This window comes from Diospyros lotus, chromosome 14 (genome assembly GCF_014633365.1).
Source record: "Diospyros lotus cultivar Yz01 chromosome 14, ASM1463336v1, whole genome shotgun sequence".
NCBI classification, from domain to species: Eukaryota; Viridiplantae; Streptophyta; class Magnoliopsida; order Ericales; family Ebenaceae; genus Diospyros; species Diospyros lotus.
Window position 1 is genome coordinate 31,527,148 of NC_068351.1, and position 25,822 is coordinate 31,552,969.

At 32.5% G+C, this 25,822-nt stretch overlaps 1 protein-coding gene across 4 annotated transcripts in view; it reads left to right on the top strand.

Moving 5' to 3' along the window:
• LOC127790096 (uncharacterized) overlaps positions 1-7,386 on the top strand; it is a 129,848-nt gene extending 122,462 nt beyond the window's left edge. The window contains exon 3 of one of the 4 annotated variants that reach the window (XM_052319381.1): positions 2,108-7,385. In XM_052319381.1, the coding sequence (XP_052175341.1) occupies positions 2,108-6,861 (4,754 nt within the window). In that variant the 3' untranslated portion in view covers positions 6,862-7,385. Of the gene's footprint in view, positions 1-2,107 lie in introns of all 4 variants that reach the window. The other 3 variants (XM_052319380.1, XM_052319382.1, XM_052319383.1) reach the window with 3 other exon arrangements.
• The last annotated feature ends 18,436 nt before the right edge of the window (positions 7,387-25,822 follow it).

A 25,822-nucleotide genomic window follows, 5' to 3' on the forward strand; every position in this document is an offset into this window, starting at 1 on the left:
AGTTTTACTCTTTTGAGTTAGCCATTTTGCCCTTACATGTATGGAGTGGTCATTATATCCTTCAAAATTTGGCAGACACCACCATCGACAATTTCTTGTTTGAATCTCATTAGGTGGGGTTGGTTATATGGCTTCTAGACCTTTTGGGGCTTTATCCATGATCATTCTTTGTGAGACTATTATATTGTATGCCATATTAGAGTGTTTCCAACCAAGTTTTCTTTGGCCTTCTTTTGGAGACACCAAATTATATTTTTGCCTTTATATGGTAGTATGCAAACATAAATATATATATATTTTTTTAAATGATAAATATCGTCAAGGGCAGATGCACATGTGAGCTGCCCTAGACTTCAGCATACTATTAAAATTAATTTAATAATAACCCAATCAAAAAAAAATTCCAACTTGTTAAGCCTTATTTCCATTAGAGATTCATCATCATATCTTCTCTAAGGTCATTATATCCTTCAAAATTTGGCAAACACCACCATCAACAATCTTTTGTTTGAATCTCATTAGGTGGGGTTGGCTATATGGCTTCTAGACCTTTTGTGGCTCTGTCCATGATCATTCTTTGTGAGACCATTATATTGAATGCCATATAAGAGTGTTTCCAACCAAGTTTTCCTTGATCTTCTTTTGGGAGACACGAAATTATGTTTTTTCCTTTATATGATTGTATACAAACATAAATATCTTTTTTTTTTCTTTTAAATGATAAATATTGTCAAGAGTAGATGCACGTATGAGCTGTCTTGGGCTTTAGCCCACTATTAAAATTAAATTTTTAAAATAAAAAATTATTTTTTTAATATTAAAAAAAATTAATAATAACCCAATAAAAAAAAATTCCAATTTGTTAAGCCTTAACCCCATTAGAGATTCATCATCATATCTTTTCTAAGGTCATTATATCCTTCAAAATTTGGGAGACACCACCACCAACAATCTCTAGTTTGAATCTCAAACTAGACCTTTTGCAACCCTGTCCATGATCATTCTTCGTGAGGCCATCATATCGTATGCCATATAAGAGTATTTCCAACCAGCTTTTCTTTGATCTTCTTTTGGAAGATGCCAAATTATGTTTTTCCCTTTCTATGGTACTACGCGAGCATAAATATCTTTTTTTTTTCTTTTAAATGATAAATATTGTTAATCATATTGTTTTGTACATATATGATTTTTTTATTTATGAATTTGTCTTTTCATATGTACTTTAAATTTTATATATTTCTTGAATATATAATTGATGCTCTTCATATTTATTAAAGCTTGAAATCTTTGGATTCTATGGTTTCCGTCAAACTCAAGCTTAGTATTCATGTATTATATCCCACACAACATCAATAACAATCACAAGCCATTGATATGTCTTCTTAAATTTCACCAACAAAAATAATGTCATTTACATGTAACATGCACAAACGTCTCCCTTATTGGATGTGCTTAGCCAGAAGATGGTCCATGAGCTGACAAGCTGCGGACGCATGGGTCTACCTCCAGTGACCTGCGTTCCACTGGCAGTGTCGCCGGAGGCAGGCGAACTACCTCCGGCTATGCTTCTTTCATTTTAGGTTTTCCTTTATATTTTATTGATTTTTTTGGTTTCATTTATAGCATGAATTAAAGTTCCAGTAAGGAGAAGAGGGTGAGGCTTGATGGCAACAGTAAGTTTGCCTAGAAAGTTATGAGTTCAAGTGGAAACAGTTTCTCAAAACAAAGATAAGCTTACATACAGAAACGAGATTCCCTGATCCTTGCAAAACAAAAAGTCTCGCATTTGAATTCCCCATTTATATGAGCTTAGGTGACCTATGTCTATAAATATACGCAGGAATCACGCTTCTCTAAGAGAGAGAAATAACATTTAGCATTTTCTTTTGAATTAGTATGTCCAAAAAAGCACAGTGAGTATAGATTTTTATCTACTTTTGTTTTGATGAGTTTCAGCAAATTGTGGTTAATTGGATATTTTTATCTCATTGAGTTTATGTGAACCAAATGAATCCCTATACTTGACTATTCTTTCTTTTTAGGGCTATTTATTTTTCTTTTTGGTATCTTTCCCTTACGGCTGACAACTTATCTACTGACATTTCAGGAATTGGGTTCAAGAGTGTATTCCTCATCACAACACAGCCTTACATATTCAGCAATGGTTATCAGATACGGTTTAATGAAGAGCCTTGCCCACATTGCAAAATTGGATACATTGTCCCGGAATGGGTTGATGACAACCCAACACTTTCCACCATAAAACAAATATATGGCTCTGACTCTGACCTTCCAACCACAACAATTGTCTTGCCTCTGAAGCCTGACAAGGTTAGCCCTGTAAAGCAGCAACTCTCGAAAATCCATCCTGAAGTTCTGTTGTTCCTTTCAAAAATAAAGAGGCTTTCAGTCAAGCAAGACAACGAGGATACTAGTCTCAATACAGTGAGCGCAATATCCATTTCAAGTGAGACTGATTTTACTGAAAAGAAGGATATTGATGCTGAGTCATATGTGCTACATCTTTCGGCTGATAAAAATGATGACAATTTGGAGGAAGAATGCAGCTATTACATGTGGAGGCAGAAGTTTCCAGTCAGGCAGGAATATAAAGTAGAAAGACGGATGGAAGTGGAAGAGTATGTGATCACATTGGCTTTTCCAAATGGACAGCGTCTCAACAGTGGGACTAAATCTCCTGGGGTATATGCCTTTCTCCCAACTGAGATGGTTACAACTTTTCCTTTCATAATTCAAGCAGATTTTCTACTAGCATCTTCGAGGGAAACAATCCTTTTGGATAATAAATGGAACCAAGGTATTCTGGAATACGTGCCCAGTGCTTTCATCAATGCATTCATTTCCCTGGTGAAAACCATCGAAGGCGCCCCTGTATCTACTCTGGCTCGTATGTTTGAGTTCCTACCCATCAACATCCCTCCTTACCCTGCGCTGAATGCTGTGAGGGACAGTATTAAAGCCAAACTGGTTAATGAAGACATAGTTCCCTGTGAGTCATACATGGAGAAAAAGTTATTTTGGAAGCCTAGTGAAGTGGGTGTGGTAATGCCTGCTTTCTGGAATATACTGAACAAGGCAAGGAAGGATGGGGTGAGCTTGGATAATATCTCATCGCATGGGAGATATGTTCTAAGTTCTTCATTTGACACAGAGAAGTATGATCAAGTGTTGAACTTCTTGGGAGTGAAACCTGTGGAGGATGAATGGTATGTTAAGTGCATCCGCAGTTCTAATCTCATACCAGGAGTCTCAGAGGAAGTGTATTTAGAGCTACTAGTATTTGTAGCCAAGAACTGGAGGTCAAATTTTCAGAATACTAACATCAAGGACACCCCGCTTCTGAAGTATGAGAGTTATAACGGTGATGTCTCTTTGTTTAGTATAAATGTCTCACAGTCGTATGCAGGGAAGGTTCTTGCTTGCGAGCCTCATCTTGTACCATGGTTGATCGATTGGAACAGAGAATTTGGAAGTTCAGCAGGCCCATTTTTTATTCCTAAATCTACACAAGAAGCTATACTACAGCAACAATGGTCTGAGAAGCAGATATTGTTGGAGTGGCTTTCGAAGGAGGTGAAGGTTCAGACTGTAAGTGTGTACGACTATGCAGCCCTTCTTGTTGATTTGCTTAAGTGTGATAGGAAGCGCGCTGTTACTTTTGTTCATTTCTTGTATCACTCGCTTTCAAGGAACAACTTGTCTGAGACAGATGTTGGGCGATTGTGTTGCAACATGCCGCTTGTGGATAACTATGGGCAGGTAACCACACAAAGGAATCGAGTTCTTGTTCCTGCTAATGGAAGCAAATGGGTTCGTCTGATCGGATCTAACCCGTGGAGAGCTGAAGGCTTTATAGAGCTAGCAGATGACTATCGGCGACCTGTCATACCTGCAGGTGTTTTGACCCCTGAGGAACAGCTTATTCCTTTTCTCAGAAGTCATATTGGGGCTTCTGATGTCCCTGATGTGTCTCCACCCAATGCAGTAATTCCTACAATGTCTGCTCCTCTAACCAAAGATAATACGTTCTTGCTGTTGGGTTGGATTCGGAGCTTGATGCAGCGATGGGTTAGCATGCCAAAAATGTTCTCGCAATGCATAAAGGAGGGAAGCTGGATGAGGGTTTCTTTGGGCAGCAGTCCAGGCTACCGGCCTCCATCTCAGTCATTCCTACCAAACTCATTGTGGGGCCATCTTCTGCAGAATGAAAATGTGCTAGTTGATATCCCCATAATTGATCTGAGTTTCTATGGCTGTGAAATAATGAATTATAAAGTGGAGCTTGGAGAAATAGGAGTGATGTTTCATTATGGAGAGGCTTGCCAATTTTTCGGGAAGCATCTCATGTCTTTGGCAGCCTCCTCCGCTCTAACAAGAGGGAATGTTTTTTCGATATTGAAGTTCATAAATTTTATGAGGGAGAGATCGCTTTCTGCTCGAGACTTCATCCAAAGTATCCGGGAAGGGAAATGGCTAAGAACTTCACTTGGCAACAGATCCCCAGTCGGATCTGTTTTGTTTGATCAGGAGTGGGAAACTGCATCGCAGATCAGTGCCATCCCATTTATTGATAAAGATTACTATGGGGAGGAAATCCTTCAGTTTAAAACAGAACTTCAGATGCTGGGCGTGGTAGTTGGATGGAGTGAGAATTACCAGCTTGTTGCTTACTATCTGAAACCTGCAATGGGCATCAATGTTCTAACGGCTGAGTCTGGTCTTTTCATTTTGAACTGCATGCGCCATTTAGGATCACCTGATAAATTAATTGAAGTCTTTAAGGATAATAAATTTTTGAAGACAAGCATGGGCTACACGGCTCCAGTTGAGTCTCATCTTATCAGTCCTGAATGGGGCTGTCTCCTTCAGATTTTCAACAGCTTTGCTCTAATCGATGAAAATTTTTATGGGAGCAGCATCTTCTCATATAAAAATGAGTTAAGGGAACTGGGGGTAGTAGTTGATTTTAACCAGGCCAAAATGGTCTTTGCTCATGTGTTCAGGCTGCAAGGACAGCTCTCCAATATTGGAAAGGAACATGCTTTTTCCTTGCTGGCCTGTTACAGAAAGTTCAGGGGTACATCTTTTGAATTCTCTGATGATTTGATGAGATGTATCCTTGAGGTTAAATGGTTGCGAACTCGCCTCGGTGATCTCAGAATCCCGGGAGAGTGCATTTTGTTTCGGCCTCATTGGGAATCTATATCTTGCATATCTCTGCTTCCTTTCATTGATGACGCTGACAATTGGTATGGCAAGGGCATCTATGAATATGAGAAGGAGTTGGAAAGTATGGGAGTTAAAGTTGCCTTCAAGGATGGATGCGGGTTTGTGGCTACCGGCCTTAAGTTACCATTTGATCCCAGCTGCATAACTCCTGCAAATGCTTACTCATTACTTGAATGTATTCGCACTTTACGGACACAGAACAATGGCCCTTTACCTGATTCTTTTCTGACGAAAGTGTCTCAAAAATGGTTGAAAACCTCTTTTGATTATAGGCCACCTGGTAAGTGTTTGCTTTATAATTTTGATTGGAAGTCATTGCAACGGATGGATGGACCTTTCATTGATGAAGAATTTTATGGCTCCAACATTACATCCTATGCCAAAGAGCTCAACGCAATTGGAGTAACTATTGATGTAAGAAATGGGGGACCATTGCTTGCCAATCACCTGCATTTCTGTTCTAACTTCAGTACCATTGTTCGAATATATAGTTACTTGCAAGACTGCAACTGGAACCCTGAAACTGGGTATGAAAGGAAAATTTGGATCCCTAGTGGAAGTGATGATGGTGAATGGGTAGCACCCCAAGAATGCGTCCTGCGGGACAAGGATGGGCTGTTTGATAAACAATTGAATGTGTTGGAGAAGCATTATGGAAAGGAGTTACTTCTTTTTTTCTCAAGCGCTTTTGGAGTTAAACCCTATCCTTCACTTGTTGACTATTGTGAGCTCTGGAAGGAATGGGAGTTATGTGGACGGCCCTTAACACTTGAAAGGTGTTGTGCGTTTTGGAAATTTGTTGTAAGTCACTGCAGTTCGGAGACACTGAAAAGGCTTGCTGAACATTTGATGAAATTGCCTGCGTATTCAGTATCAGATGAAATTTTGTTGATTGAAAGGCTTGATGTTTTTATTGCTGATGACCTTCATCTGAAGGATCTTTTTGAGCAGTCGTCTTCCCAGCCTCTATTTGCTTGGTATCCCCAGTCGAGCATTGCATCTTTGCCTCGGTTTAAGCTGCTTGAAGTTTACAGCAAAATTGGAGTCCGAAACCTATCTGAATCTGTCCAGAAAGAAGAAATGTCCATAACTGATGGTGCTGGACTTCAGCAAGTTAGCCCCAGGGAAATTTTAATTGGAAAAGGACTGCTCATGCTGATCCTAAGTTTTCTAGCTGGACCTGCTCTCAAAATGGAAGCAGAAAACAGGCATGAAGTTGTGCGATGTCTACTTAATCTGACTGTCTTTGAGACAGCGGAGCCAGTCAAAATTTGTTACAGTTTATTGCTCTCGTCAGGGGAAAAGTTGAAAGCTGAGGCGACACCAATGATTCGTTGGGAGAGGGAGAATAAAGAGCTTTTTGCACAAAAGATGAACAGGTCGGGTGGGCATAGAAGTATCATTGAATATGCTACATCTTTTTCTGAAGTGATATCGGCAGGATTACTATGGGAGAATGAAGATCAAATGCACCAACTGGCAGAGCTGATCAAATTAGGCTTCCTCTTGGAATTTGACGAGCAAGCGATTGGGTTTCTCATGAAAACCAAGAATCTTCAGCTATTCGCAGAGGATGAAAGGTTCCTCTCTTCAGCCTTCCCGTCTGATTAGTCCTTCTTTTGTTACTGTTCTTTTGAATGCTTCATGTACTTCTTTACTGGCCTATCTTCTTGTACTTGTTTACGTTATATTATGTTGGTTTGCTGTTAAGTGAAGAACACAATATCATCAAGGTGTGGTTGAATTACTCGGGTGTGACTGAAGTTTGTTAAGTGTTTCTGGAATCATCTTTCTGTGGCTACTTATCTAAAGTATGTAATGGTTGGTGTGCTGTAGCAATGAAAACAGAAGCATCTACTTATTAGTTCCTGTATTTTTGTTATGTTACTTTGGTTTTAAGTGAAGAACGCAAGATCAACTACTTGTTTAATTAGCTTGGTGTGGCAGGTTGAATTTCTGCAATAATCTCTCTGTGGCTGCTTAAGTATGTAATGGTTGGTACAAGTGAAAAAAAACATAAAGATCTGCTTGTGTTGGTCTTTTTGGTTTTGGTTCCCTTTATTGTTCTCGCTTTCTCTTGATGTGTTAGCTCTTAAAACATTTTATTTTTTTGTCTTATGATGACTGTATCCAGAGCAATGAATCAGGTCTATAAAAATGACATTACTGTGTTATTTCTTGATCAACAAAAAGATCAAGAAAGATGAGAAAAATGGATGGTTATGATGCATAGGTGTTTTTATATTTTAATCCGAAGTTTGTTCTTTCTAATTGAATATGTGTTATATGAATTTTAGCTTCCTAATCATTTTTAAATTTGTATTTAGGCATGATCTTTATACATTATGTCATGCAAAGACCGGTTGTTAGATTTTTACATATTTTTAGTACAAATGTCGTTTCGTTTAAGGCCATTGAATGTTATTTTTTAATTTTTTTTTATTTGTGTTTGTTTTTATTTTATTTTTTTTAAAAAAATAAATTTTGCATTTGATGATATTGTTTTTTTATTTTAAATATATGTCAATTTATTTCATATTGACAGAAATATGTTTACTTCAAATTAAATATATTTTAATACCTTTTTTTAGTAATTGATTAAATCAAATTAAATTTTTATATTAACTATTAATTATATCATCTTGTGCTTACATTTTGCTGTACTTAAATTATAAATGCTTTTTTGGCTATATGATAACCTTTTAAATATTTTTAGATCATTAAATCTTGAATAATTATTTTTTCATGCTTAAAGCAATGAATATTTTGAATTATTTTACACATAATTTAATATAAATTGTATATTTTCTTTCTCTTTTTAATTAAAAAGATAAGTAACTTGATTAGAATAATTTTTATCATTTCTAGGTTAAAATGAAATCTGAAACAAATAATAATTGTTCCCTTTAACTCAAGAGAAATAAGTTTAGGGTAATTGTATTATGGTCTAGAAGTTAAATTGGACATTATGTTAGTTATTATGATAAATGTTTTAATACTGTTTTAATTTCATTAACGGTGTCAACTATATTTCTAATTAAAAAAAACCTTACACATGATAGCAAATGATCGAATCAAACTCTAAATCCAGATTTGAAGAACTCCACACAGTTGCAAATGGCCAAATTAAATTTTAAATTTAGATTTCAATAACTGCACCTAGTTACAAATAACCAATTAAATACTAGATCAAGATTTGAAGGAATTTGCCCCCATGGAACAGGTTAAGTGGGATTCACGTCAATAAATCGTGAATTCGATTCCTTATCTTGTACAGTGAAGCGAAATCTCCATTTATGATTTATTTCATCTGTCGAAATTGAGGATAAGAGGACGAAAAACTGTGCAAGGGTGGTAATCTTAAGATTTGAAGGAACTCACATGGTCGCAATTGCTTTACAACTTGGAATTACAAGTACTTTCCTATCTAGTGTGTTTGAAATTTAATTTTCTAATTAGGACTTTAGGACCAAAGTTGATGTCGTTGATGAAATTAAAACGCCATTAAAAGATATTAAAACATATAGTATAATGGTTAACGTGACCAAAGATTTGAAAACTTATTAATTTATTTCACCATTGCTAAATTATAGTAACAAATTTAAAACAAGTTTCCTACTTAAAATGGCTCTAGAGGTTTCTATGGCTGACATTTTTTTGCTCAGAGACCCCATTCCATTATTAATATTGTTAATTAAACCTTAATTAGTTTTGATTAAGTTAATTAAATTAAATAAAAAATTTTAAAAAATCCAAATTTAAGACAAAAAAATTAAGAGGTGATTGGTGGTGATGGGAACACATCATTCTTGCTAACAATGGAACCTATCAGGCAACTAATGGGTTTTAGCATTGGCAACCTGTTATAATCTTGAGAATTTGGGATTTTTTTAATAATTATATTTCGACCTTAAATTTTTTTAATATTTCTTTTTTACCCCCTTAACATAGCAAACTCAATAAAAATAAAGCTAAGACATGTAATTAAAGCTTAACAGGGAACGTACTCGAAGCTAAAATGAAGTATAAACTTCCAATGACCAATTCTGCATGTACATATTGAAGTTGACTTCGAGCAACAATCTAAATTTGTACATGATATAACAAATAAGAGTAAAAATCTAAAATATTTAAATATAAATATGTAAGTTAATAGTCTGATACTCTAAAGAATAAATTTGTTATTTTCATAAGTCATTTGGCAATCAATACCTTCTTTTACCAATCACCCTCACATTTATGCGTTACACACATTTTATAGAAAAAAATGTTTCTATAAAATTGTAGAAACTAAAGTATATTTCCAAAAAGTTCTCCAGGAAGATAGAAATTGAAAATTGTATTCAAAATGATTTTTTTTTTCTAAATTAGAGAACAAAAAACAAATTTTATGTTTTGCAAATTTTCTGTTGTTTCCTTTGTAAATTCCTACTTATTTTCGAGATAAAACATGGTTTTATAATGAATAATGAATATGGCTACTTCGATTCTAGTTGCTCCAAAACGACATCGTTTTTGGAGCAACCATTGAACAGTTGTCAGGTGGCCTTCCTCTCCTTATTAAAACAGTAGCGTTTAGTTGATGTTTTATCATACTTCACACTCTCTTTCTTTCTCTCTCTAATTTTTGAAAGTAGAGAGAAAGAGAGGGGAAAGAAATGGGTGAGAGAGATAGAAGAGTTGTATTTATGGTACTGATGAATTGTGTGATATCTTTGGCCTTTCAAGTTGTTTTTGGAGATGATTTATCAAAATATCCCTGCTTAGATCCTTATTGTACTTTTTTTCGCCCAATTAGTTCCTTATTAGCTGTGAATATGAAAGGAAATCTAGCAGGACAAGAGCGAGTTTTGTTTGCTTTTATCTTCAACTTTTTGTATCTGCTCTCATATTTCAACGAGAACAAATTTTTAATCATATTTTGATTTCAAAGGAAAATAGGAATTTTCAATTCACGTATGATTAGTATAGTAGAAAATGGATTAAACTTGACAATCAAACTAGAAAAGTCCACGACTTATAATTGGATCAATTCAATTTTTAACCATTTGTTTTCTTTTTTTGGGTTCCTATTGGCGAAACTCTTACCGCCAATAGGAACCCATGGCGACTCGGCTCCACCCGTCCAAGCCTTGACAGTTTCAGACTTCAGTCAACAATTTCAACGGGAGAAAGGTCGCCGGCTCCCCCTCGGCTCCGCTGAATTTTCCTTCTTCCGGGAATTTGGGTCATTTTCTAGACTGAGGGCAAATTGGGAAAAATGAAAAATTTGGCATGAAGTGACAAAAGACCCCTTTTTTATAATTGAAGTAACTGCCACCGTAAAGGACCACTTGCATCACATATTCTTGCGTCCGCCAGGTGTGAAGAAAAGAAAGAGGCGAGTAGCTGCGTGCCTCTGTTTGCAGGCGAGTGGGGATGCGTTCGGTCTCTGGAACGTTCTCGAAAGGACGAAAATGCCTCCAGGAGGCATACGAAATCACGTAAATGCCTTTGGGCATGATCGGAGCGGAAATGTCTGGAGTACAATCTGTCCCCGCCTTTGGACCACCACCGAGAGTAGCTTTGGATTCATTCCGGTGCTGCTCGTCTCCATCATTAATTCATTCTCTCCCAATCGCTATCTGCCTGATCATCACTAAAATGGTGATGGATAGGTGAGCCATCGGTTCACTCATTTGATTACAGAATAATTTGAGAATTAAATCGAATTAATTAAAATTTTAAATTCAAATAAAAACATAGAAAACACACTCCATTTTCTATATTTTGACTCTAAAAAAGAAAAAAAAGAAAAAAATTATTCTTAAATTTTAAAAATAAAATTATATATTTATTTAAAATTTAAAAAATATAATATATTTATATTATAATTAAAAATATGAGATAACATATAGTATATTATTAAGTGTATTATACATATTATGTATAATAATATTTAATATAAATTATCACTAGATAGTTATTAATTAAATTTATTATTTTATTTTAATAATAAAATTTTATTAAAAAGAGTTAATTTTATTATTTAATAATTAAATTCATTAAAGAAAATATTATAAAATAATTTTTCTTAAAATTTAAAGTAAATACGTTTTCTAATGATGCAATTTTATCATTTTTAATCACATTATGTAATATTAGTTCATGTCTTTAATTTTTATTTTTATGCTTCCTATATTGCACTTGCTATTTTTTTTTTCAAGTTAATTTATTTATTTATTCAAAATTAAATAATTTTCATTTTTTGATAATTAAATTTATTTAATAAAATGTCATTAAAAAATTATTTTTAAAATTTCAAAAAGAACGTATTTTTTAGTTTTTTGTTTTAAGAAATAATTTTTTAAAATGACAAATAAAACGTATTTTTAATTTTTTAAAAATAGATTATCAAAATAAAAAATAAATTTAAAATTAAAAATTAAAAAACAAAAAGAATGCAGCCTAATAGACTGATCAAAAACCAACTATTTTTTTTTTTATTAAATTAGAGAATCAAATCATAAATAAAATGACCTGTTTTAGCTTAAATAATTTGCTAACACAAAGGTGACTTACATTCTTTGAAGGCGTTTGGCTTACATTAAATTACAGAAACTTTTAAACTAAAGACTTATAAACTCTAAAAATTTATTTAGTTATAAGCTATTAAGGTATTTGAATAAAATATGTTTTAACATGCGATTTATTTACTTACATGGTAAAACAAAAGTTTATAAACTATATATCAAAACAGCTAAAATGAACAAAAATAATAAAAAAATAAATCATATAATTTAATAATAAACCTACCTTAGTGCAATTTTTAGGTCAGAGAAGATCTCTCAAAGTGTAATTCACTATTATCACCAGGTAGGAAAGAAAATAACAAGAGAAAGAGAATGAAAAAACAAAAGAAAAAAATTAATTATAAAAAATATATTTCCTAATCCTTATATATAAACTATACATATTTCTCGTACCTATAGTATATATTTCTAAAATTTATCTGATAATTTCAATTTTAGATTACCATTTTGTTGTAGTTATATTTTATCATTAATTATTGATATTACAAACTATCTTGGATGATTTGATTAATGAAATGCTAAGAACTTAAAACACAAGATTAGAGGTGACAAATCAATATTAACAAAATAGTTTATTAACGAGGCCCACCTTTTTCCTTTCTCCTGCTCTTAATTTCCCTAACGAGGCCCATTAGTTTATTTCAAATGCTCTACCCTCTCATTTCTCATTTTCCCCTCAAAATCTGGGACTTTTTTGATGTTGAAGCTCCAAATTTGGCTCCAATAATATTCTTTGTCATCAACAATCACACTATACATCGAACGTGTAAGAGTATGCAATAACAAACCAATACTACTTTAATTTTGATAGTTTTATTAAGGCCCACTTGATATTAATTGCACAACAACTAAGTGCATTGATAACAAGCGTGAAGTACTTTTGCTTGATGGTCCAATTTTATCTCCAAGCTTAGGGCCTCTTGGTTACTTGGAGTTCTTGCTAAGTCTTTCCACCATTCTCTAAATCAATGTTAAAAAAGAAAACTATTGGCATACCACACACTTAGTTTCCTAAACTCCAATTTTCTAAACCAAGCAATTGTCTCAACAAATATTTAGTTTTCTAATTGTTCTTAATATTCAATTTCCCAATTATATGTTTGTCTCCTTGTAAATCCAATAAATTAGGCATTCTTAGTGTTATATATAAACCTTTTATGGTCAAAAGAATAAAATAAGAGAAGAATATTTATTTCTGGATACCAAATTGTTTAGAAGAAAACACCTAAAGAAAGCCAAGAGAGATTTTTATTTAATACAAACAAATACTTAAGAAAGAAGTTTAGTAGGAAATGCATACAACAACATTACTATTTCAATGGGGGTGATTATCCATATCTACGAAGGAAACTAACTTTAATTCTCCACATATTATCCACAACAAAGTAGTAGCTAGAGGTGATGAAAACCTCAATAACATGGAACCATGCTCGTCTCCAATGCGGATTTATATACAAAATTCCCACAATAGCTAGTAAAACAACTGTGTAGGACCCCGCAAAGCTCATATAAAAAGTTCCCACATCGATAAAGTTGGATACCACACTTGCATTATTATTGGCTGATGGAACTATTGGAGGTGAATCTGTGCAATTATTTGGTAATGGTTCTCCACAAAGAAATGGATTCTCAATATAGCTACTTGAGTCAAAAGTTCCAAATTGGTTTGTTGCCTGAGGTATCCTTCCACTCAAGTTGTTATAAGACACATTGAACGTCCCTAGTGAGTATAGATTAGTAAGCTGAAAGGGGATATTCCCTTTCAAGTTGTTGTGAGAAAGATCCAAGCTCTCAATATTTTGTAACTTCGAAAAAGTTGTAGGGATTCCTCCAGTCAAGTTGTTATGGGATAGGTTCAGTGCTTTGATTTTGCTAAGGTTGCCAATTTCAGGTGATATGTGGCCAGCTAATTTGTTGTTGGAGAGATCAATTGCTGAAAAAAGGAGCAGAGGCTTTCCTGTGTAAGGCAAAGTCATTCCTTTGGTTGTGAACTCCACTTGTACTAAGAAACTTTCCTTCCTTAGGCTCAAGGTATCTCTATCAGGAAAAGCCCAATAATTATAATAACAAGAAATCTTTTGGTCATCATTCAACATGGGTTCTGCAGCAACAATTTGATATGAATACATGTTTATCATGTCTTTTAGCTCAAATGTGACGTTATTTAAGCAACGGGGAATGCTGCCCGACAACTTATTGGAAGAAAGGTCAATCAAGGTTAACATAGACAAGTGGCAAATCTGATCTGGGATATTACTTTCAAAATGGTTATTTTTTAAGATAAGAAAGCTTAACTGGGAAAGACTGTCGATCCAATCTGGAATCCTGCCATTAAAATGGTTATTTGAAAGATCTATCATTCTTATGTTCATTAATCGACAGAACACTTCCGGAAACGGTCCATTTAGCCTATTATTGGATAGCTGAATTTGGTTTAGGTATTCCACATTGAAGCAAGATGATATTGTCCCAGTGAAATTGTTGTTAGAAAGATCTAATTGTTCTAGTCCATCAAATTGACAAAACTCAATAGGAAACTCACCTTCCATATGATTATGGCTAAGATTCAATAGTCCCAAGGCACTACTATTGGATAAGTTGGGTGGGATTTCTGTGAACTTATTTTTGTCCAAATGCAACCATTTTAACTTTGGCAAGTTATTTTGAGGGGGTAGTATAGGGCCTGTCAAGTTGTTGTTTGATAGTTTCAGCACTTCCAAGAAGCTACAACCCATTGCCAAATGTACAGGAATTTTACTAGATAATTGGTTATTTGACAGGTCTAGAACACGTAGAAAGGTCATGTCACCTAATGAAGATGGAATCATGCCTTCAAAGTTATTTCCAGACATGCTTAGAAATTGTAAATTTGGGAAAAAACTACCAATCTTGTATGGGATGGCATCATAAAAATTATTGTTGGAGATATCTAATGTTACAAGTTTTGTCATCGGAGACGAGGGCAATTGGAAAGGGTCAGAAAATGAATTTTTTGTTAGGGTAAGTGCTTGTAGTCCAATATTGTTCTTCAACAACCATCTTGGGAATGTTCCTCCAAAATCAAATCCAGAGAGCTCAACTATTTTGAGTTGATTTTGATAGTAGAAAAAGTTGGGCAGAGACATTAGAGTGTTTTTGCCATGTTTAGAACTAGAAAGATGGATTTGAAACAATTGGAAACTTGGGGTTGAGCCAAGAATATCTTCTTCTTCCAAAAATGTGTTGTCGACACTTTCTAGGACCGTAAGTTTGGAGAGGTTATAATATGATTTGAATGACATTGGGACTAGAAAATGGTTATATGAAAATATAAGATATTCCAAGGACATGAGATTGACAAGAGGAGACAATGCAATGTTTCCAATAAATTGGTTGTCAGAGATATCCAAAAACTTAAGAGATGTCAAGTTTGCCAGGCACCAAGGCAACTGACCCCCTAGTCCAATATGGCTCAAGTCAATCTCTTGAAGAGTCTTCAATTCACATAATCCTTGGGAAATAGAAAAACGAGTTAGAGAATTATCAAGAACAATATATAAACATCTTTCTCTATCTTTGAATGAAAATACAAAACTATATATTTATGTCAGATTACTAATTTGTTAAGTAAAAAATATATATCTTTTGTTTTCTTTACCTTGATGAGAGGGTAGGGTCCCATTGAGTCTTGAGCTAGTCAATGACAAAACTTGAAGTGATGTCATGGCACCAATATTGTTTGAAAGAAAGTCATTGGGTAGGGTAGCACCGCCTAAGTACAATTCTTCCAAGTGGCTCATGTTTTCTAAGTCTGCAAGATGACATGAGAAAAATATTGAACATATGCGTGATTAGAATTTGATAAGATTGATTTATATATGTTTTAGTCAAAAGAGCCACACTATTTCAAAATTTCTAGTAATTAAATTTTTTGATAATTTTTATTAATATATCAAATGCATGCTCATTTGTATTGATCCCTATAATTGCGACAAACAATTATTAAAGGATAGTTTGACTCAAAGAGATGAATTGGAAAGTATTTTTATTGCAAGCTCATTAAATAATGAAATTGAGAATAGTATACATTAGGTTTGGAGCATAGTACATTGGAGAATGTAATTGCATTTTCATTATTTTAGCCACATGATATATGTGATATACGTACAGTGATAATGATTTTATTGCTAAATTCTAATAGAGAGTGTTATGTACCTTGAGTAAAAATACTCTTATTAGTAAAAATACTCTTATTGATAAGTATTTTTATTGCTAAATTCATGTAGTTCCAAGATAAATTCAATATTTTCAATGAAGAGAATTCTTTTAAAAAAGACTATACGATGTTGGTTATCAAATTAGAAGATAAATTAAGAACTTTTAGATTTGTCAATTTTGATTCTTGGTTCAGACCTGTTCAATTAATTATCAATTTTGAAATTAAAGTACGAAAATAATCTTGAAATCTTCAACTAAGAGGGAAGATGAAAATTAAATTATATTTTTATCTATTATATATGAATTACAAACATTTACATTTATTTTAAAATTAAATTATATTTTATCTCAAAACTCAATGCTACTAATGAATGTATGCTCGTTATACGTTTATATATTTTTACACGAGATGGACTTTTTAAAAACACTAGAAAAAGATAAAAAATGTATAAGAATTGTTTGGTTATAATTTAAAAAAATTGTTCAGGCAAATACTTAATTGCATATATAAGTGAATTTAGTAGTCCAATCAAAGGATCCTTGTATGCCATTTGTTTCGAGGCATAGAATCTTAAAAGATCAAATTCAAGCAATAAATTTTAGAATACTAGAGTTATTGAAGGCATTCTAACTCAAATCAAGAACTTTAAGATTGACTAATATAGAGTATATTTTCCAACTTGAAAAAAAAAAAGAAGTGATTATTCTTATCAAAATCTCAATAATTAAGCATAAAAAAAGATAATAAACATTTTAATCATGAAACTTCCATTCTTAACTCAACTCGCTTGTGAATTATAAAGTCCAACAGTATCATGCAACAGAAGAATCAAAGCATTTGGTAATATGAGTCCAATTTGTAGTCATCTACAATTAATGTAATTGTTTAAGAACACTAGGATATTAGGATATTGGGATGGCGATTATTGAATTATTTTTCTCAGAAATTTGAACATATTAGGAGTTGTCCACAACAAAATCTTTATATTATATATTTTTAATTATTTTTTTTATAATTCTAATTTTGTTTACTTTTGTTTATATCACGTTAAATTCCAACACGTATTATAGGGATTTTAAATTTTTCTTAACAATCAATAGGTCAAAGATTATCATACAATATTAGTATGAGTCCATGGGGTGTTGGTGGAGTGCTTGCAGAGGATAATGGCATGTTTAATGTCTCTAGTAAAAATGATGTTTTTATGCTATTGTTAAAGTCAATAAGTTCCCTAAAGTCAATAAGTTTCCTAAATTCTATCGTTGCAAATAATTTCTTATTTAATAATTAAAACATAGCTCATAACTCTGCTTCTCCTTTAAGGGATACCTGATATTGCAAAAAATTGCTCTAATAATGATGTGTTCATAGAAGTAAACTTACTTGTCAAATCAACCAAGTTTTTCAAGTCATTATCTTTAAGACTTAGAGACTTTAAAGATGAAATTCCACTAATAAATTGTAAAATTTTAGAGTTATTGATCCCGTTTGAACTCAAATCAAGAGCTTTAAGATTGGTAAACGGAGAAAGTTTTTCAAAACCTGTAAAAAAGATAGAATTAGTAAATAGTCTTGTCCAAACTTCAAAGAATATATAATAACTAAAAAGAATAATGCATGAAAAATACAATAAATTATTGAATAAAATTTTTAATTGCAACTCCCCTAGATAAGCAAACGAGTACCGAAGTTATTAGTTTCCAGCAACAATAGCCTCATACAAGCAAAAAATCAGGGACAAAATATAAGCACTAAGCTGAACAAATTAAAGCAACATGCATGAAAGAAGCTACATTCATGTTCTTACATTATGTAAATCTTATTGGGCAGTGCTTGGGTGTTCAGTAGTGCATCACTAGCTATATTTTTTAGTTAATTCAGTCTGTTATAAGCTAATTTGTCAACTTAATCAAATTTATGTACAATGAGGCTGGATTGAACTAAAGTTCTAAAACATCCATTTAATAATTCACTTCATCTTTCTATAAAAAAAAAACACCAATATAATCAAATTTGTTTATTTCTCATATTATTTATTTTTTGGAGCATATGGATAAAAGGAGTTAACAAGGTCACTCTAAACTTTCACTAGATAGTTTGAGTCTATGTAAAAAAATTTAGTTCACATAAGAAGTATTACTATTTAACAAATTCTGAAGAAATTGTGATATTTTAAAAAATTAATATATAAAGGAGTCTCTCTTAAAAAAAAGTGACCTTTAATAATTCGACTAAAATTTTGGTATATTCTGTCAACTATTGTTTTTCATCGCCTTAAGATTTTGGTATTAGTCTCTGTTAAAGCATCAATTACATGTGTGTTACAAGCATGTGAATGAGATAGACGATAGATAGGTAAGCAAATTTTAGGGATTTAATACATAAAGATGTCTTTAAACTATTGAGATATGTGGTTTTTAATCCCTCAACTAAAATTTTGACATATTCTCTCACTCAACAAATTTTTTTTTTTTCATCACCTTAAGTTCTTCGATTAACTAAAAGTCAATGGCTCAAGTAATGGTCGCAAGTAAAACCAAACCTCTCTAATACATCGCGTTAAATTATACACATCAAATTATAATAAGCTTATTTTTTAAAAAAAACACATCTACTGTTATAAGAGATCAGTCAAGATGTCTCGATTTTCATTTATAAACTATTTCTAAACTTTCTGCTTTTGTATTTTTGTTACTTTTATTATTTGCAATTTCAAATTAAATAACAGAAAATATAAGTTTCTTCATTTTATATCAATATATGCAATAGGCCTAGCACATGATTGTGAAGTGAGCTTACCATTTGAATCGGCCATCCAACCCAAGTTGTTGGACCCAAGATTTAGAGATAATGTTAATTATGAGAACATACAAAGGGAACACTTCAGGTAAATTTGGTAGCAATTCTTTTCAAATAGTGTTCATAAATTTGATAACAATGTGAGATAAAGCAATGGGCGAACTTGAATCATTATATATGACTCCACTGGCCTTTTCTAAAGTTTCTACATTTTCATCTTTCTCTTTTGAGAATACAGGCCCACGAAGGATGACTAGTAGTACTCTTCTAGCAAAAATGATTAACTTTTCTTTTCTTTTTTTTTTTGGTTCTTTAACTAACATGCATTTAGTTCTTTAGCAAAAAACAATAATAATAATAATAATAATAAACACTATGTTTAATAAATCAAAGGTGCTTTACTCCCCTTCTTGTTGAAGGGTTACTAAATATTATAAAAGAGTTGGTTTAGGTAGCTTATAATTGTAAAAGTCAACTTACTTGTCAAATGAATGGAGCTTCCCAACCAATTACCTCCGAGATTTAGAGACTTCAAAGATGAGATTCCACTAACAAATTCTAAAATAATACTGTTACTGAAATTGTTGTAACTTAAATCAAGAACTTCAAGATTTTTCAATTCAGAAAGTCTTTTGAAACCTACAAAAGAAGTAAAATTAGTAAATCCTTTCGTCTAAAATTCAAGACAGAAAAATTGAAAAAATAAATCATGAGACTCGTATATGAGATACTTGTGGATCCACAAACCTTCATTCTTACCCCAACCAACTAATGCATATCATCCCTTAGTTCAAGATTCTTAATCTCTTTAAAGGGAAAAAAAAAGAGAAGTATTGAAATACAAATCTAAAAAAAATGATAACTTTTCTAAATAATGGGCAAACTTCAATCATAATATATGACTCTATTAGCCTTTTCTAAAGTTTTTGCATTTTTGTCTTGCTCTTTTGAGGATACAAGCCCATAAAGGATGAGCAGTAGTACTCTTCTTGCAAAAATGATAACTTTTTTTTTTTGTTCTTTAACTAACATGCACTTAGTTCTTTAGCAAAAAACAATAATAATAATAAGCACTATGTTTAATAAATCAAAGGTGTTTTACTTCCCTTCTTGTTGAAGGGCTACTAAATATTATAAAAGAGTTGGTTTAGCAGGCTTATAAATGTAGAAGTCAACTTACTTGTCAAATGAACGGAGCTTCCCAACCAATTGCCTCCAAGATTTAGAGACTTTAAAGATGAGATTCCACCAACAAATTCTAGAATAATGCTGTTATTGAAATTGTTGTAAGCCAAATCAAGAACTTCAAGACTTTTCAATTTAGAAAGTCTTTTGAAACCTACAAAAGAAGTAAAATTAGTAAATCCTTTTGTCTAAAATTCAAGATAGAAAAATTCAAAAAACAAATCATTAGACTCGTATATGAGATACTTGTGGATCCACAAACCTTCATTCTTACCCCAACCAACTAATGCATATCATCCCTTAGCTCAAGATTCTTAATCTCTTTAAAGGGAAAAAATAGAAAAGTATTGAAATACGAAACTAAAAAAAAAAATGATAACTTTTCTAAACAATTAGCAAACTTCAATCATTATATATGACTCTATTAGCTTTTTCTAATTAAAGTTTTTGCATTTTTGTCTTGCTCTTTTGAGGATACAACCCCATAAAGGATGAACAGTAGTACTCTTCTACTAAAAATGATAACTTTTTTAATTTGTTCTTTAACTAACATGCACTTAGTTCTTTAACAAAAAACAATAATAATAATAATAAACATCATGTTTAATAAATCAATTGTGCTTTACTTCCCTTCTCGTTGAAGGGATACTAAATATTATAAAAGAGTTAGTTTAGGTAGCTTATAACTGTAGAAGTAAACTTACTTTTCAAATGAATAGAGCTTCCCAACCAATTACCTCCAAGATTTAGAGACTTCAAAGATGAGATTCCACCAACAAATTCTAGAATAATATTGTTATTGAAATTGTTGTCACTCAAATCAAGAACTTCAAGATTTTTCAATTCAGAAAGTCTTTCAAAACCTACAAAAGAAGTAAAATTAATAAATCCTTTCGTCTAAAATTCAAGATATAAAAATTGAAAAAATAAATCATGAGACTCGTATATAATTCATGGATCCACAAACTATAACAACCTAGGCAACTACCTTCAAAAGGTTGCTACCTAGGCTGTTATAGTTGGTATCGGAGCTAACTCCGTTGTATGGGGGTATTGCTCATGACCCGAAGGGTGTGATAGGTATGTACTATACAAGACAATGGGTGATTGCTGGGCTTATGTATGTTAGCTAGGCAACAACCTTTTGAAAGTGGTTGCCTAGGCTGTTATAGTTGGTATCAGAGTCAAGTTTCGATCTTGCAGGTTATGGACCTAGCCAGCATACATAAGCCCAGTGATCACCCACTGGCTTGTACAGTACACGCCTACCACACCCTTTGGGTCGTGAGCAGTACCCCCGTACAGTAGCTAGCCAGATTAGCTTTGATACCAACTATAACAGCCTAGACAACAACTTTTTGAAGGTGGTTTCCTAGGCTATTATACAAATCATCGTTCATAGCCCAACTAACTAATGCATATTATCCCTTAATTCAAGAGTCTTAATCTCTTTAAAATGAAGAAATAGAGAAGTATTTTGAAATATGAATCTAAAAAAAATCTTGATCTCTTTATAAGTTAGTACACACTTGAAGAGTTTAATTGCAAATTTTTCATTATAAAAAAATAAATAAATCCAAAAAAAAGTGCTTGAAGTGATAGTATGGGAATGATTTATTTAGAAATTTCAAAAAAAAAAAAAAAATCATTGAATACTAAATTCTCCAAATGAAATGTGATAGATGCATAAAGAGGAGGACATGCATACAAAATGCAAAATGAGATATATAAACTTCAATTTTATATGAAGTATCTTATGGTACGTAGATGACAGATTTTATATATAAAGGGACTAATTTTTGTTATGTAATGATCAGAAATGTTTATCACAAATTTCTAGGTCAACTATATATAGGATAACCTCTATTCCACAAAGCTACATCATTTTTGTCTCTGAAAGAACTCTAGTATCTCTTTTTATTAGAAGAATCTGACTTAAATATATAGGAGTGCTTATCTAGGGAATGTTTTGCTCCCTCTAATTATGTTTTTTCTTACAAAATCTTGAAAGTTGTAAAATGAAGTTCCCAACATATAAATTCATTGTTGAATTCAGACAATGACAGTTTGGTTGTATTATTTTCTTTATGGAGCATATGGGTAAAGTGAGTTCCCAAGGAGGTTTTTGATTCAATTGGACTACACTTTCACTAAATAGTTTGTTTTTATATGAGATTTTCTAAATTCACATAAGAAGCACTACTATCCAACAATTTCTGAAGAAATTGTAATATTTTAAAAGGAAAAAGTCATTGAATTTGGTGTAAAAGGAAACACGTCTACTCTTAGTTAGCATGTCTCGATTTTCATCTACAGACTATTTCTAAACTTATTGCTTTCATATTTGTATTATTTTTATTAATTGCAATTCTAGATTAATTAACAGAAAATATAAGTTCCTTTAATTTATATTAGTACACCCAATAGGGGTGGAACGTGATTGTGCATATTAATTATGAGAATGTGTAAGTGAAGGGAACACTCAGGTAAATTTGGCAGCAATTCTTATCAAACAGTGTTCAGAAATTTGATAACAATATGAGATAAAGCAATGGGCGAACTTGACTCATTATATATATGACTATCTTTTCTAAAGTTTCTGCATTTTCGTCTTGCTCGTTTTGGGATACAGGCCCATAGAGGATGAGTTGTAGTTCTCTTCTAGCAAAGATGATAACTTTTTTTTTTTCTTTAACTAACATGCACCTAGTTCTTTAGCAAAAAACAATAATAATAAACGCCTTGTTTAATAAATCAAAGATGCTTTACTTTCCGCATTGAAGGGCTACTAAATATTACAAAAGAATTAGTTTAGCTAGTATTTAATAGCAGAAGTGAACTTACTTGTCAAATGAATGGGGCTTCCCAATTGATTAACTCTGAGATTTAGAGACTTCAAAGATGAGATTCCACCAATAGATTCTAGAATAATATTGTTATTGAAATTGTTCCAACTCAAATCAAGAACTTCAAGATTTATCAATTTAGAAAGTCTTTCAAAACCTACAAAAGAAGTAAAATTAATAAATCATTTCAACTAAAATTCAAGATATAAAATTGAAAAAACAAATCATGAGACTCATATATAAGAGACTTGTGAATCCACAAATCTTCATTATTAGCCCAACCAACTAATGAATTGTCACGTAATTCAAGAGTCTTGATCTCTTTAAAGGGAAGAAACAAAGAAGCATTGAAATACCAATCTCTAGATTTCCCACCTCTTGTATGATTAAGAGAGAGTTGAATCACTCGGCTTGAAGTGTTGCTACATTTAACCCTTTCCCATTGACAACAATTGGATGATTTATTATCCACCCAAGAAGGCAAAAGGTTGCCATTTGAGTAGTTGATGGAAGCTTTGAGGTGTAACAGAGCAATCCTCTCTTCCTCCCAACACCCATGACAACACATTTCATTCACCAACATTGACACTACCATTGTTATCATCCAAACCCAAATAGAATGAGGTGTAATACTTGCCATATCTCCTTACTTGCTTTTATTCTCTATTTTTCTTATTTTAAGAATCAAGCTAGCTCGATTTTATATCTTTACTCGAAAGCTAATTAATGATTATGAAGTTGGTCTTTGTCTTAACTAATTACATAGAGACAGGTGGAGACAAATTGACTTAGACTTTTATAAGAGAAGATTTGGAAATGGTGGTGAAGACTTGGAAATATAGCCATCTTTACAACTTAATTCATACGTTGGAGTACATGTAAGCAAATAAGCTTAGTATCGGTCCTAATACAAACTAATTTAGTTATTAATTAATATGTAATAGCACTTATTATTGATTAATATGTAATAGTACTTAATCCAATAATCTTCAATAGACTTATGATAGTAATCCATCATTTGGTAGAGATAAGATACAAATCGAAGTATGAGCTTCCAAATTCATACGCCTAAAACAACCCCATCTATTTATCAAAACTAACACGAAGTATTATAGTATTTTTTATTGTTGTGACCAAATGATAGCTATTGCTATTTTTATATCTACCCTTAATTAATTTGGTCCAAATTAAAGAGGTGTTTTTAAGTGGGTGTTGTGTTAGAAATAATTATTTGATTATATCTAAATACTTGTCATTCTACCTAAATTTCTTTTCTCTTTCTTTCCCTCTTAATTTGTTATTATTCATTGACCATTTTGTCAACTAAGGAATGGGGCTTTGAATTAAATGGCTAAGAAGATGCATCAAGAGAAGAAGTTGGTCTTTGCCTTGATCTAAGTATAGAGAGACAAGTGGAGACAAATTGACTTGGACTTGTAAGAGAAGACCTGGAAATATAGCGTCTTTACAACTTAATTCATACGTTGGTGAACATGCAAGCAAATAAACTCAGCATGGGTTCCAATACAAACTAATTTAGTTATTAATTAATATGTAAGAGTACTTATTATTGATTAATATGTAATAGTACTTAATCCAATAATCTTCAATAGACTTATGATAGTAATCCATCATTTGGTAGAGATAAGATACAAATTGAAGTATGAGCATCCAAATTCATACGCCCAAAACAACCCTATCTATTTATCAAAACTAACACGGAGTATTATAGTATTTTTTATTGTTGTGACCAAATGATAGCTATTGCTATTTTTATATCTACCCTTAATTAATTTGGTCCAAATTAAAGAGGTGTTTTTAAGTGGGTGTTGTGTTAGAAATAATTATTTGATTATATCTAAATACTTGTCATTCTACCTAAATTTCTTTTCTCTTTCTTTCTCTCTTAATTTGTTGTTATTCATTGACCATTTTGTCCACTAAGAAATGGGGCTTTGAATTAAATGGCTAAGAAGATGCATCAAGAGAAGAAGTTGGTCTTTGCCTTGATCTAATTATAGAGAGACAAGTGGAGACAAATTGACTTAGACTTGTAAGAGAAGACTTGGAAATTGTGGTGAAGACTTGGAAATATAGGGTCTTTACAACTTAATTCATACGTTGGTGAACATGCAAGCAAATAAACTCAGCATGGGTTCCAATACAAACTAATTTAGTTATTGATTAATATGTAATAGCAAATCCAATAATGTCTAGTAGACTTACAATAGTAATCCATCATTTGAGAGAGATAAGATACAAATCAAAGTATGAGCATACGAATTTATACGCCCAAAACAACACCATCTATTTACCAAAACTAACATGGAGTATTATAGTATTTTCCATTGTTGTGACCAAATGACAGCTATTACTATTGATACATAGTTTTACGCCTGATTAATTTGGTCCAAATTAAGGAGGTTGTAATACCCAAGAACTTTGGATTATTATTTTAAAGGAAAATTTGAAATTCGGGAAATTTAAGTATCTGAAAAACTCAAAAAATTTATCGAATCAACCGAAGGGAATACCCTAAGGCTTAAATGTCTAAGGAAATAGGAACGCCTCTAGCGAGCATCTCTAGGCATGATTTTTAGGACCAGAAGAAAGTGGATCAGAAACAATTTTCGATACAGCTAAAATGCAGTTGCCATTTAGGCTGTAAAACCGAATTCTCGTAGGAGACTCGCGAAATAATAACGGACACCTTGGGAAGCTTCGGTTTGTCGAGTAGAACAACCCTTCAGAAGTTTCAGGAAGAAACGAGTAGGTTTAAAGCCAAAGCGAAGAAACGGGCTTAAGTGCAATTTTCCAAAGTTACCCAAGGAGGGTCAAAACGACATTTTTTCCAAAAGTTGCAAAAAGGAAATTGAAAGATTGGAACTTGAGGGACTTGGTGGTATTAATTAAAAGTCCAGGGGTATGAGAAAAAGGGGCCAAAATGGGAAAACCAAAACTGAAGGGCCATG